Source organism: Pogona vitticeps, chromosome 6 (genome assembly GCF_051106095.1).
Source record: "Pogona vitticeps strain Pit_001003342236 chromosome 6, PviZW2.1, whole genome shotgun sequence".
NCBI lineage: Eukaryota > Metazoa > Chordata > Lepidosauria > Squamata > Agamidae > Pogona > Pogona vitticeps.
In genome coordinates this window covers 24,593,946-24,606,689 of record NC_135788.1, presented here as the reverse complement: position 1 = coordinate 24,606,689, position 12,744 = coordinate 24,593,946, and the positions used below count along the sequence as shown (strand labels likewise).

Genomic DNA, 12,744 nt, shown 5'->3' with positions numbered 1-12,744 from the left:
TTGATTTTCATGAGAACTCTCACTAGAATCTGATATAGAGAAGCACTTCTAACAAACAGCTGGTTGGCATCTCAGGACAAAGTACTACTCTCTCTGGTTCCAATTCTAGGATTTGCTTCCAGTTTCATCTGAATGATGGGATAGGAAGAATGAGGACCAAATCTCTTGCTTCCCACTCTGAACAGCTGACCTATGACATGCTGTACCTGGGGTACAACACATAGTTCTCTAGTCTCGTTTGAATGGAGAAATGTGCACATAATAGCTGTCTGTGTACACAAGATACCTGTCCTGCTACCTACCTTGACTAAGCCAAGCTGCTATTTTGTTAGTGACTAGGTATGTACATAACCTTCTGTTAAAATATTATGTTTGACAGGCTACAGGTGGTATGGAAATTTTGATAGGTGTTTGATATGTTATAGTTCTTTCACATATGTATCACTTTAGATATCCCAGCAATCAATTAATGATAACGCATGTGTGAACTCAGGAGGCTTTTTTTTTACATATGGTGCTAGGACAATATGTGATGAAAGTGAAGCTGAATACAAGGATGGTAAGAGTTGTCATTGAACACATATACTATATCATTGCACAGACTTATGCAGAATACCTCTAGTTGCTGTTTCCTTTCTATTTACCATTTTCTTATATAACCTGGTATTTCCTGAAGTCAAATAAAAGTAATTAGGTAGAATGAACTTAGTTAAGTAATAAATGTTTAATCAAAGAAGTTTACATATTATTAACAGCATTCATTTGGCCAAACATCTACATGGTTGTAATATCCTACTGTATATAAAGTGGGAATGTATCAAGTATAGACTATGAAAGTGCAAACAGCATTTTCAAGATTAGAGTATTTTTACATTATAAAATTAATAGGGTTACAAAATAGGCTTGTCAAAATTTCTTTCTGAATTGTAAATTCAATTACTGGGGTGGTCTTAAATTTTAAGTAAGTACCAAGAAAATATGTTGAATGTCATGCTGAGAATAAAATTAACACAGAAACAATGGAATATACTGCACAATCTAAACCAGGTTACAGAAAAACCAGAACCCACAAACTTCACTATCATCACAGAGAGCACTCATACATATCTTCTCTTAGCTTTGCAAAACATCTTAATGCACTACACAAAATTGGTGTGAGAATCATTGTATTTGGAGATTATAACTCAAGGAAGCTGTATGTGCATCCCAAATTAACAAATAAGAGCAATTAATGAGGATAGAATCTTTGAGACATATTTTAGGTTTTATATTGGACAGCTGTGTAAACAGCTGGTTTTCCAAGTCTGGAAAAGGGATGGTGGTGTTCAACATCAATACGTTCAGGACGGGGCAGTTAGAAGCCAAGCTAGTAGATGTAATGGATCTATAGAATACAGTAACAGAGCAGCAGACTATTTCTTTTGAAGAAACAGGTTTGGTTCTCTATTTTGGAGTAATTAATTAATATGTAGCTATTTAGTATTATGAGCCACAGGGACTGCAAGTTTCCAACAGTAATCTGTAAATGAAAAGGAGTGAACACTTGTTCTTGTAACTCACGGTAATCAATATATATATAAATATATATATATAGATATAACCTTATTTGCCATCATAATACTTTACTATACACAATCAGTCATGAGAAACCTTTGTATCAGACATCAACAGATCTCTCATATGAAGTTAAACATAAAAATGGAGTATTTCATTTATTTTGCCTGTGTTATCCTAGGCTTTGATTATATGCAAGCAAAACAGTTATTTCAACAGTTTTCTCTAGTTAAAATTACAAACGGCATCACTGTAATTTACAATGAGGTTCTGATGCTTTTAAACCAATCTCAACAAGTTTTCTTCACAGTAGGACACCACTAGGGAAGGTATTTTATTCTTTTTTTACATGAAATAGCAACCATACACCAAACAAATATTGTGCAATTGAAAGAACACACATTAGTGTTTTGTTATTTATATAAAAACTTTGAATGCTTAGGGTACGATGCTTCTCCGGGTGCGTACAGTTGCAGCATACAGAGGGATCCATATGCAAAGGAATCCTTTTTTAAAATCCTGTTTCATCTCCTTTCCCTCTCAGAGGGTGTCCATGGGCAGCACACCAGCATTCTGTATGCTACTCTCCTGTTCCTCCCACTCCACTCAGTTTTTAAAAACTGAGACTCACACTACTTTATTTAGAAGAGGAGGATTAGATGAGAATGTGGAATGCCTTAGTAGGTAGGTATGCACATGGATTGTGGGAGATGGGGGGATAAGGCTCAATTGAGCCATGTGGGGGTTTTGTGTGTGAGAGAGAGCACTGTACCTGTGTGGGAGAAGATTGTACCCTAAGTAATTATTTACTGGAAAGGCAAGGCCATGAGTGGTTTTTATGGAGGTTTTTGCAATTCATAGCATAGTAAACTCCAGAACAGATAACTGTTACTCATTTAACTGTGGCAACTATTTGGGTTAGGCAAAGGCACAGTAACATGTTGCAAGTAATATGTATTATTAAACTTCTATCATGGGTCTGCCTCTAACTTAAGGAAATTTCAAACATTTCCTAAAATAATGTTATCATCAAAAGCAACTGCACTATTAGTGCGTAGAATGCATTGTTAATTATGGGGGGGGGGGAGACCTATGATTGCACTTCCGTTAAAGTGTCTTTTTAGCACAGCATAGTTGCTGCTAATTAACTGTTTAAAATAACTGTTCTTAACAGTGAAATCAGACTTAATTAACTTAAAGTACAGGTTATGCTAATGCAGTCATCATGGCAATAAATGTTTGTTAAATTTGGAAACAGCAATCCTTTGAAGTGATATTTCGGTCAATAAGAATTATTTGTTACTTTCACAAGAGCAATACTGCACACTTTCTGTGTTGACATTGGTTTGCTATTCACAGTTTGGCACATGTGTACTGTAAATAGACATGAAAATGTTGGTTTCAATTAGAAACGAGTATTTTATCCTTGGTTGTGTAGCAGTACTAGAATGAAGTATTCTGTACCTCCATTCATACTGCTATTTAGAGATTAGCTGAGGAAAGGCTATGGAAAAATAAGATATTAAAAAATATTTACTGCTAAACTTATGTTTTTTAAAAAGACAATTCCAATAAGGGACAACATGAGAAAAATGGTTTCTTAGGATCAATAACCCAAAAGAGTCTCAGTAAGCCTTTAACCCATAATTTCAAGTTAAGGATCACCAGCCTAAGGCTAAATAGATGCTGCATTGTATTAGGAATGTGGAGTACAAACTATTCCTCTTTCTTTAAAGCAAGCAAATCACATACTGTCAAACACAGTGGAAATTCCCTGAAATACTCATATATTTATAAAGAACTTCAAGGGAATTCCTGCTTTATTTCATCTCTAGATCACTGGTAAACTGCATACATGGGCCAAACCCCAACTCCACATAACGTACCACAACTGGCAACTGCCCAGCCATTTTGGCTCCATAATAATAATCCTTTGTTCAGACTTTGTATGTTCACACCAAATGTACATGTTCAGTCCATTCCGTTGAAGTCTGAGATGTCTGGCTTGAAACGTCTCCTGAAGCATCAACTTGGCTAGCTGCTTCCCCAGTGAAGTCCCTGCTTTGTGGCACTGTTTCAGTTGTGTCTCCAGCAGCAGCACTTTCTTCAGTCTGGGTGCCTCTGCCTTCATTTTTGAGAGCATCCTCAAAAAGTGCATGTTCCTCCAGAGGGTCCTGTTTTGCATCAGGAAGATGGGATTGTTCCACTGGCCCCTCTTCAGTACTGGGCTGCTGTGAATCATCATCTGTTTCTGTACTTGCTGAGGGAATGAGTGCAATACTCTGAGGATTCATGTCATGGAACCAGGCCATTATGTTTCCAAGGAGATTTTCATTTATATTGGGGTCTTGGCTACTTGAATCGGCTTCACTAGACGTTGAATACAAGCCACTTCTTGCATCACTGAAGGTTTGAGAACTAAGATGGTCAGCAGAAAAGGGATCACTGTCTGCACTTAGTTTCATCAGACTATCACCAAGTTCCAAAAGTTCAGAGCTACTTAAAGCAGCTCTTGGATTATCTATATTTATGGGAGCAGAGTCCAATCTTGTAGGCAAAGACGTACCTATTGCTCCTAATGAAGCTTCATTGGTCAGAAAGTCTCTAGTTTCCTCATCAATAACCAAACCAGATTCTTGCAAAGATAACTGAATAGCAAGTAAGATGTTTGGGTCATCTTCATCTAAGGAACTCAGTGCCTAAAAGAGATGACAAGAATTAAGAAATACACAATTAAGAAATACACATACACAAACATTGGCAAGCTTTATCAAATTACTAACAAGTTAATCTTCATTCCTTCAAGTTCAAGCCACATACTGAAACAAGTGTGTGAGTTTGTAATATTGAGAATTGACAAGTTCAGAAGACAGATGCATGCAAGCTAAAGAAACTGTATAGCAAAACAAGGGGGAAAGGGACAGACAAAAGAGTGTACCTGGAGAGAATCTTGGTTTTCAGAGCGACTAGCAGGAGTATAATCATGGAGAGAAGAGCTGTGAAGGATACTCATGGAAGCTGAACTCACCATGGAATTGCCATGCCTTCTGTTACTGCCAGCCTCTTGAGTATCTGCTCAAGAAAAAAGAAAAATTGTATCAAAGAGAAAAAAATACAGTTTATATTTATTTTACTTCAAAAACTCTTTCTCATTTTAATATTATAGTTTTAATAATTTCGGGGACGTGGTGGCGCTGCGGGCTAAACCGCAGAAGCCTGTGCTGCAGGGTCAGAAGACCAGCAGTCGTAAGATCGAATCCATGTGACGGAGTGAGCTTCCGTTGCTTGTCCCAGCTCCTGCCAACCTAGCAGTTTGAAAGCATGCAAATGCAAGTAGATAAATAGGGACCACCTCGGTGGGAGGGTAACAGCATTCTGTGTCTAAGTCGCACTGGCCATGTGACCACGGAAGATTGTCTTTGGACAAACGCTGGCTCTATGGCTTGGAAACGGGGATGAGCACCGCCCCCTAGAGTCGAACACGACTGGACAAATATTGTCAAGGGGAACCTTTACCTTTAATAATTTCATCTCAACTAAAATATTACTCAAATTTGCTGAAGGGAAAATAGAAGACCAAATATACCTCTGATGCCAGAGGATATATTCTAGACATCTTTGTAGTATATGTTTATCATTAATTGACAACAGTACCCTTTTGTTTTCTGCTTAAGAGTAATTGTGGCATTCAGCTCTGCTCTCACCTGTCCGTCACAGCTGGGCAGGGGAACCTCAGCCAACGAGAGGACGGAGGGTGGTGCAGAAGTGGGAGGAGCTGGGTTATATGTGTGTGAGGTGTGAGAGAGCAGTTTGAGAGATGAGTGAATAGATTGATAGAAAATGAGCAAGAGCCTGTCAGTGAGGGAAAAGTCTGTGTGAGCTAGTTTCTTATAAACAGTGATTGACTAATTGATTTTACACCTGTGATTTGCTACTTTTATTTTGTGTAATCAATAAACACTTTATTTGTTTTGAAAGAATCACTTGTCCTTTTGATTTTAAGGATAGGTTGGTGGCAGCAAGTTTTGGTGAAAGGTAGTGAGCACTCTTATAGGCCTGGATTGGTAAAGGCTTGAGAGTGGCCCGCTACGGTAATGTTTTACATTAATTTTGGTTGTGGATTATTTCAAGATAATATATGTACTTCAGGTCATGGGAAACATATCAGGCTGAAATCTTGGAGAACCATTACAAGTCAGGGTAGACAATATTGGACTGCTGTTGTTTAGTCGTTAAGTTGTGTCCGACTCTTCATGACCTCATGGACCAGAGCATGCCAGGCCCTCCTGTCTTCCACTGTTTTCCACATATTAGACTAGACAGGGAAATAGTCTGAACTGGTATAAGGCAGTTTTAAAAAATACCAAGTAACCTAATAATATGTCACAGTTGAAATAGACCACTTCAAAGAGCAGTGAATATACTTTTTCTATACCAAGAGAAAACCATCTGACTGGTTTTCAGTATAATCTGCAAGAGGGAACCATATCCAAAAGCTCAAATTAAACCCTTTACTCCTGTCAATGCCTAACATTCAAAGACTTGAAAGGCACTGGCTAGAATTCTATTATGTATTTCCACCGGCAAGAACACCAGCCACAAAAGTTTAGGCAGTGAATTATCTCAAGGTAAGTAGTCAAGAGTAGGTAGTTCCTATCACAAAGTCCAAAACTGAGGTGGGGACTGCTGGGGACTGGATGTTCAACTGCAGTGTCCTGCTTGAAACTTGCTTCTTTCATTTTCACTAACAGTTTCAAGTGATTGCTGCTTTCTGCCGGTAAGATGGCTATCATCTGCATATCTTACATTACTGATGTTTTTTCCATCAATTTTCACTCTTATCTTCATCTGAATCTAGTTTGGATTTCCATATGACATGTTATGTGCACAGATTGAACAGATAAGGGGACAAAATGCACCCTTGTTTCACTCTGTTGCCTATAGGCAATTCTGTCTCTCCATATTCTGTCCTAATGGTAACTTCTTGTCCACAATATAGGTTGCATATGAAGGCAATCAAGTGCTAAGGCACACCCTATTCTTTCAGAACAACCCATAGTTTCTCATGATCCACACAGTCAAAGGCTTGGCTATTGTCTATAAAGCACAAACCTGTATTTCCCAGCCTAGGGGTCACAAAGCTTTTTTCTCAGGGACAGGGTTGTGGGTCGCCTTATATGTATTGTAGCTCTTAAATAATTTCTTACTTGACTTTTCGGAGCAGGATATTAAAGTTAGCAGGTATGTGTATGTATGAAAAACAGGACTTTTGGTGGAGAAAGAGGCCTCTACTTTCTGAGAAGGGATGACCTTACTCCATTAAAAATGCCTTTTTATGCAAACATGGTGGTCGTAGTTGCAGGTTACTTGGCTGTTATAAAAGGGGGTCACGACTTAAAAACGACTGGCATAGACTGATCTTCTGATATTTTTTTGTGTACTCCAGTAGCCAGCAGATATTTGCAATATGATCTCAAGTGCCTCTTTCTTTTTGGAATCCAGGATGAGTATTTCTTGCTCCATATACAGTAAAAGCCATGGTTATTCTCATGGGACATTTTCAGGCCAATACTTTAGCTTCTTTTTCAAGACTGTGTTTCAGAATCTAAGCAAGCAGTCTCCTTGGAAAAAACACTTGGGTGTTAAATAGCCCAAAGTTCATGAAATGTCATCAATATGCCTTCAGCTAGTCTACACATGGATATTTATTATTTTGTCATGTTCAGAACATTTTCTTATGTGGCTGCAGAGCCAGAGTCTGATTATCCACGGTGCCTCCTCAATAGGGCTACTAGACTTGATGATCTGTAGGGTCCCTTTCAGCTCTGTTGTTTTAAAGTGATGAATCAAACAATAACAAATAATTTGCTTGAAGAAAGATTTCAAGTTTCAAGTAACCTACAGTGGCACTGAAATCCTCTATAAAAGAAAAAAAAACCTCCCGCCATGTGCAAAACCTCACCCAGAGTGCTCTCACTAGGGTCATCAGGGTCTGGAGCATTACTAAGTAGGCTGTGCATTTCTCCACGTCGACGCTGTCTGTGCCTCCTCCGATACTGAAATTCAGCATATTCCTGCATAAACCAAACGTTATAAAATACAGGGGAGCATGCAATAATATTTTTGGAGCATAACAAGCAGCACATTTAAAGAAAAAATGCTGTGATTTTATGCATTATAAAATCACTTGTTTTCATAACACATAAATAGCCTACACCAGAGGTGGGCAAGACTTCAGAACCTGCATTAAGGAATATAATATTTTACTTGAACTCTGAGATCCATAAACTGTAAGGTGACATAAGAAATTCACTTAGCAGTACAGAATTCTGAGCCCACACAAAAATCCACTCTTTGTTAAATTAAGTTTTCTTTTATCTCACCAGTTTAATTTAGGCTTGAGCGAGTCATTTTGTTGCTCCTATTATGACACAAGAATAGGGAGTTATAAATCCTTGCCAATCTACTATAGTCAACCCAAACATCTCCCAGTAGATAAAGATCCACCTTCTGCCCACCTCTGGGTTACACCATGCAAGCTTTTTATAAATAGGGATGGGGATGTGCGCAACACATTACAAAGGTATTTGCTGAAGTAGTAAATTATACTAAAAAGACTATAAAGCTATTAGTACCTTGTATGCAAAGTCTTATTGTAAAAATTCCAAAGCCTATTTATTTTATTTAAAGGATTTAAGCATGGATTTAAGAAACAAAGCATGTGCATAACTTTTGTAATTGTTGGCTAACATTATGAGGCTTTTTGCTAGATCCCTAGGCAAAAGCACTGCCTCATCATGTATCCTGTTGAAGAATGCTAAAAAAAATAAAAAGTACCTGCTTCAGGTACTTTCTACAAATAGAACATATTTCTAAGATACTAGTTTTTAGCTGACCAAAGAATCTGTATGGTATTTAGCAAGTATACTTTCTTAAATTATAAACTGCAGTTAACTGTCCTAGTAAGTTCTTTATCATAAGCAGAAGCTCTAAATGACTTTGGATACAGAAATACCAGTCTTAGTTTGGTTTGGGTTGGTTTGGTTTCCCACCAACCACATGACACATTCCATTGTGAACCAGCCCACCCCTGATCAATGTCTAACCACACCTATTTGAGTCTCTCAGGGGCTCCTATGTGCCTGGCTTTCCCTTTGCTGAAACTGCTCAACGATCTTAAGAAATTGGAAGCTTCCTGAAGGCTGCTTACCTGCAGAAGAAAAGGGAGAGGAAGTATTGCTTTTCTAATTGTTGATAATGTATCACTGATACTTTGAAAAGGATTTTTTTAAAAAGTGCTGTGCTGTGTCGATTAGCAACAATTAAAAAGAGTTGGAATACTTCCTCTCCTTGCCTCTCCACAGCCAACTGGAAAGGAAGTTTCCCATTTCTCAAGATCGTTCATGGAGGAAGAGACAAGAGGAGGATTTTTTTGTTTGTTTTTGTTTCAAATCACTAAACAGACTCATGAAATATAGAAACCGATATCAATGTCTGAAATCCTTTTGTGCAGTTATGTAAACAGCATAACGTTTAGATGTGAATCACCGTAAGTTAAAAAATCTTCATAAACAGTATCTGTTACATACCGAATTTCCTGAGATGGCATGAAACAGATATCTTCAGAGATTTCTTAACTTATTGCACTTTGTTCCTAAAAGCCATGCTGCTCATTTAATGGCACAAAAGGATTTCAGCCAATATGCTGAACTCTAATACTTAAGAATGGAAATTCCATGTCTGGAGGCAGTACTGTACCAATTTTACCACAAACTACATGGGGATAGCTTAGATGAACTTCTTAAAAATATATGTTTGATCCTGGTCAGTGACAAGAGCACTGGCTCAATCTTTTGTCTGATGCTGGGAATTCAGTCACTTCATAGTTTTCTTTCTAAAACTAAAGCTTAGCTGGATTCTGACCCAATGTGCATGAGGTTATTATTTGATCCTCTAGATTCTACATTGATATGGCTTTCATAAAAAGTAGCTACCATATCAAGGAAAAATTGTTCACCTCACTTATAAGACTAATGTAGCAGGCCCCGCATTACTTGCAAGTATGTATTACTCACCTTTTATTATAATTAATACATTTATTATAAACATTTAAGTATGAGGAACAAAACATTTTTGCAAAAATGGAAAAATGCAGGGAAGCCAATTTGCCTATAAAAGCAAACTATGTTTTTGCAAGCAAAGTGCTATCTAGCAGCAATAAAGGAAATATACTGATGAACATGGTTTTTTAAAAGGCAACCATGTACATGAATGTGTGTCTAGCTCTTTTAAAATACAGTACAAACAACAATGTGGAAATAAATGTTGATGTAAATGGTGATCTATATCATTATCCATGGCACCAAGTAATACTTCTTGGGGGGTTGTTTACAGTCTTAATTTTATATTTGTTTCATTTTGGTTCACTCTATCCTATGCTTGTATTTGACAAATTAGGCTGGGGTATCTGGACTGTCCTATCTGCATAGACAGAATTTCATTGTGTATTCATATTCTATTTGAGCTACAAAGTTAGAAAAGCACACTATACAATAACCAACACACTTAACACAATTCCTCCATAATTTCAAATATAATATATCACATGTGGAAAATTTCTTAAGTATCTTAACACAGTGGAACCTCTACTTACAAACTTAATCCGTCCCAGAAGGTGTTTGTTAGTTGAAATGTTCGTAAGTAGAAGCTCCATTTCCCATAGGAAAGCTCCATTTCTCATAGGAAAACTGATTAATCCATTCCGGCCGAAGAAAAAAATACCAAAAAAAGAGCAAGTCCCACACTAGGACTGCAAAAAAAAAAAAAAAAAAAAAACGCCGCCATCAGAGACCTCCTGGGGGTCCCCCGCCGCCACCTTCAGAGGCCTCCCAGGGCTTCCCCACCCCAAAATAGACCTTCTCCTGGCCAGCCTGGTCTACCAGGGCCTCCAAAGGCAGCAATCACGGCGGTGGGGGACCCCCGGGAGGTCTCCAATGGCGGTCATCGCGGCGGGGAACCCCCAGGTGGTCTCCAGTGGCGGCAATCGCGGCGGCGGGGGACCCCCGGGAGGTCTCTGATGGCGGTGATCCCGGTGGCGGGGGACCCCTGGGAGGCTAAGCCTCCCTTTTCCTAACCGTTGGGGCGAAAGCCTCTTCGCCACCAACGGTTAGCAAGTTTAAATTTCCTGCCCTTTTCCCCTGTCTTTTTTCGTTCGTATCTTGGAGCTCCATAAGTAGAAGCAAAATTTTGCGAACAGAGCTGTTAGTAAGTTGGATTGTTCATAGGTAGGAACGTTCGGAAATAGAGGTTCCACTGTACAAGAGAAACACACACAGGTTGCACTGGGGACACAATGTAAAAGTAAAAACTTGTGGTATGTTTTAGACAGCTTTAAACATAACAGCTGAATGTATACAGTTACTTCTCTTGTTTGTTATTTCAAGACAAATTTATGGTAAAGTCCCCATGCAAATAAGATCTAATACATTGCTACAAGTGGAAAGCCACTTCAATTTCACTGAAATGAAAGAGACATAAATACCTATAAGTGGGTGCAAGATTATAGCCAATAAAATAGACATCAAAAGAAAATGGAAACACTTCACCTACACTAAGGATGTCAGAGCTAAGTGCTGGCCTTGATTCTGGAGCCAATTTAGTTCTGCACTGCTGACTAGGATGCCCTGCCCATGACATGTGTACCGCCTACAGTAGACCATTGGTCTAGATGGGCGGGGTATAAATCAAATAAATAAATAAATACATGGCCTCTTTTTCTTAGAACATGAAAGAAGGTATATAATATTTGCTCACTTAATAGAAATAAGAATGCTACCTAAGGTCTGAATATCATCACTCTCTTTCTCCTACAACTAAGCAGAGCTAGCATACCAGGAAACCACATTATAAACCCTCTGAGGACAGTGATCCAACCCCTGCATAGCCACAATAAAGTACAAGAGTTAAATATATTTCCTTCAGTTGTAAAGCAACAAAACCAGAAAGCTCATCTAGACCTTGCAAACCTTGGTATGGTTTGCAGGAGTATTAGAAAGCTAATCATGCAGAGTAAAATTTCACCACTACCACAATATGCAAATACACGTAATTAAAAGTGACAAAAATTACCTCAGGAGATGCAAATCCTAAATATTCCCAATCCCATGTTCCACCAGCAAAGCTATAAATTAAAAAGATGTTATTGGAGAACAGAATAAAATACAAACAGCTCTCCTTCCACACGGAGAACTAAGAAGAAAAATAACTTAAACATTATTTGATATTATTAGTCTTAAAAGACATAAAAAGTGTAACACTGCTAGAATTACTTGTCTAAACCACTTTTTAAAATTAAATGTTACCTATTTAGATTAATAGATATTTCATTTAAAATATGATAATATAAGAAACAGAGATATACTATTAGACTAGAACTGTGTTTCCCTGAAAATAAGACAGGGTCTTATATTAATTTTTGCTCCAAACATGCATTAGGGCTTATTTTCAGGGGATTTTTTTCATGTACAACAATCTACATTTATTCAAATATTGTCATGTCATGTTTTCTGGTTGCTGCACAATGGTGGAGGGCGGGGTTTCACTTAGCTAGGGTTTATTTTTGGAGTATATTATGAGCTTATATTACGAGCACCCTGAAAAATCATACTAGGGCTTATTTTCAGGTTAGGTCTTATTTTCGGGGAAACGGTATGTTAATCAAACTTGGCACACTCATTATAAAAAAATGTTATGTATTTAACTATGACAAAATAGAGGCCCATCATCTCCTAAATTTTCACTTCATCTTCAACCATTTGTATGTTTCTACCCATAACTTAAGACATTTGAATTTTTGACCTGGAGACAATGAAAATGTTCAGGTTTGTAGGTTTTCTATTTTAGAACTATATTTTGCTCAAATAGCAAAAGTTGACTCAAACACATTAGCCGTAAAGTTGGTATTTGAACAGGCTCAGAGAAAGTATTAATTTTTCAGTTTAAAAAGTACATAAGTTATAAAAATGAAAAAGATAGTACTTGAATCATGCTTCCCCAAATACGTTCAAATGTGAAATAATCTAATATTTTGGATTTATATTTTGCCAGTTTAACCGAAAATGTACGTAGCTTTCTCAGTTTCACTAACAGCATTATGCAGCATCTTTCATGTAGAATTCCAATACCAGAATA

General features: G+C 37.7%; 1 protein-coding gene across 5 annotated transcripts in view; it reads right to left on the bottom strand.

The window, feature by feature from the left end:
- Nucleotides 1–705: 705 nt before the first annotated feature.
- ANKIB1 (ankyrin repeat and IBR domain containing 1) overlaps nt 706–12,744 on the bottom strand; it is a 74,717-nt gene continuing 62,678 nt past the window's right edge. For 2 of the 5 annotated variants that reach the window (XM_020785248.3, XM_078378692.1), the window contains 4 exons: nt 11,683–11,734; nt 7,517–7,628; nt 4,493–4,626; nt 706–4,253 (listed from right to left, as the gene is read on the bottom strand). In XM_020785248.3, coding sequence (XP_020640907.2) covers nt 3,507–4,253; nt 4,493–4,626; nt 7,517–7,628; nt 11,683–11,734 — 1,045 coding nt within the window. In that variant the 3' untranslated portion in view covers nt 706–3,506. The remainder of the gene's footprint in view (nt 4,254–4,492; nt 4,627–7,516; nt 7,629–11,682; nt 11,735–12,744) is intronic. The other 3 variants (XM_020785251.3, XM_020785250.3, XM_078378693.1) reach the window with 3 other exon arrangements.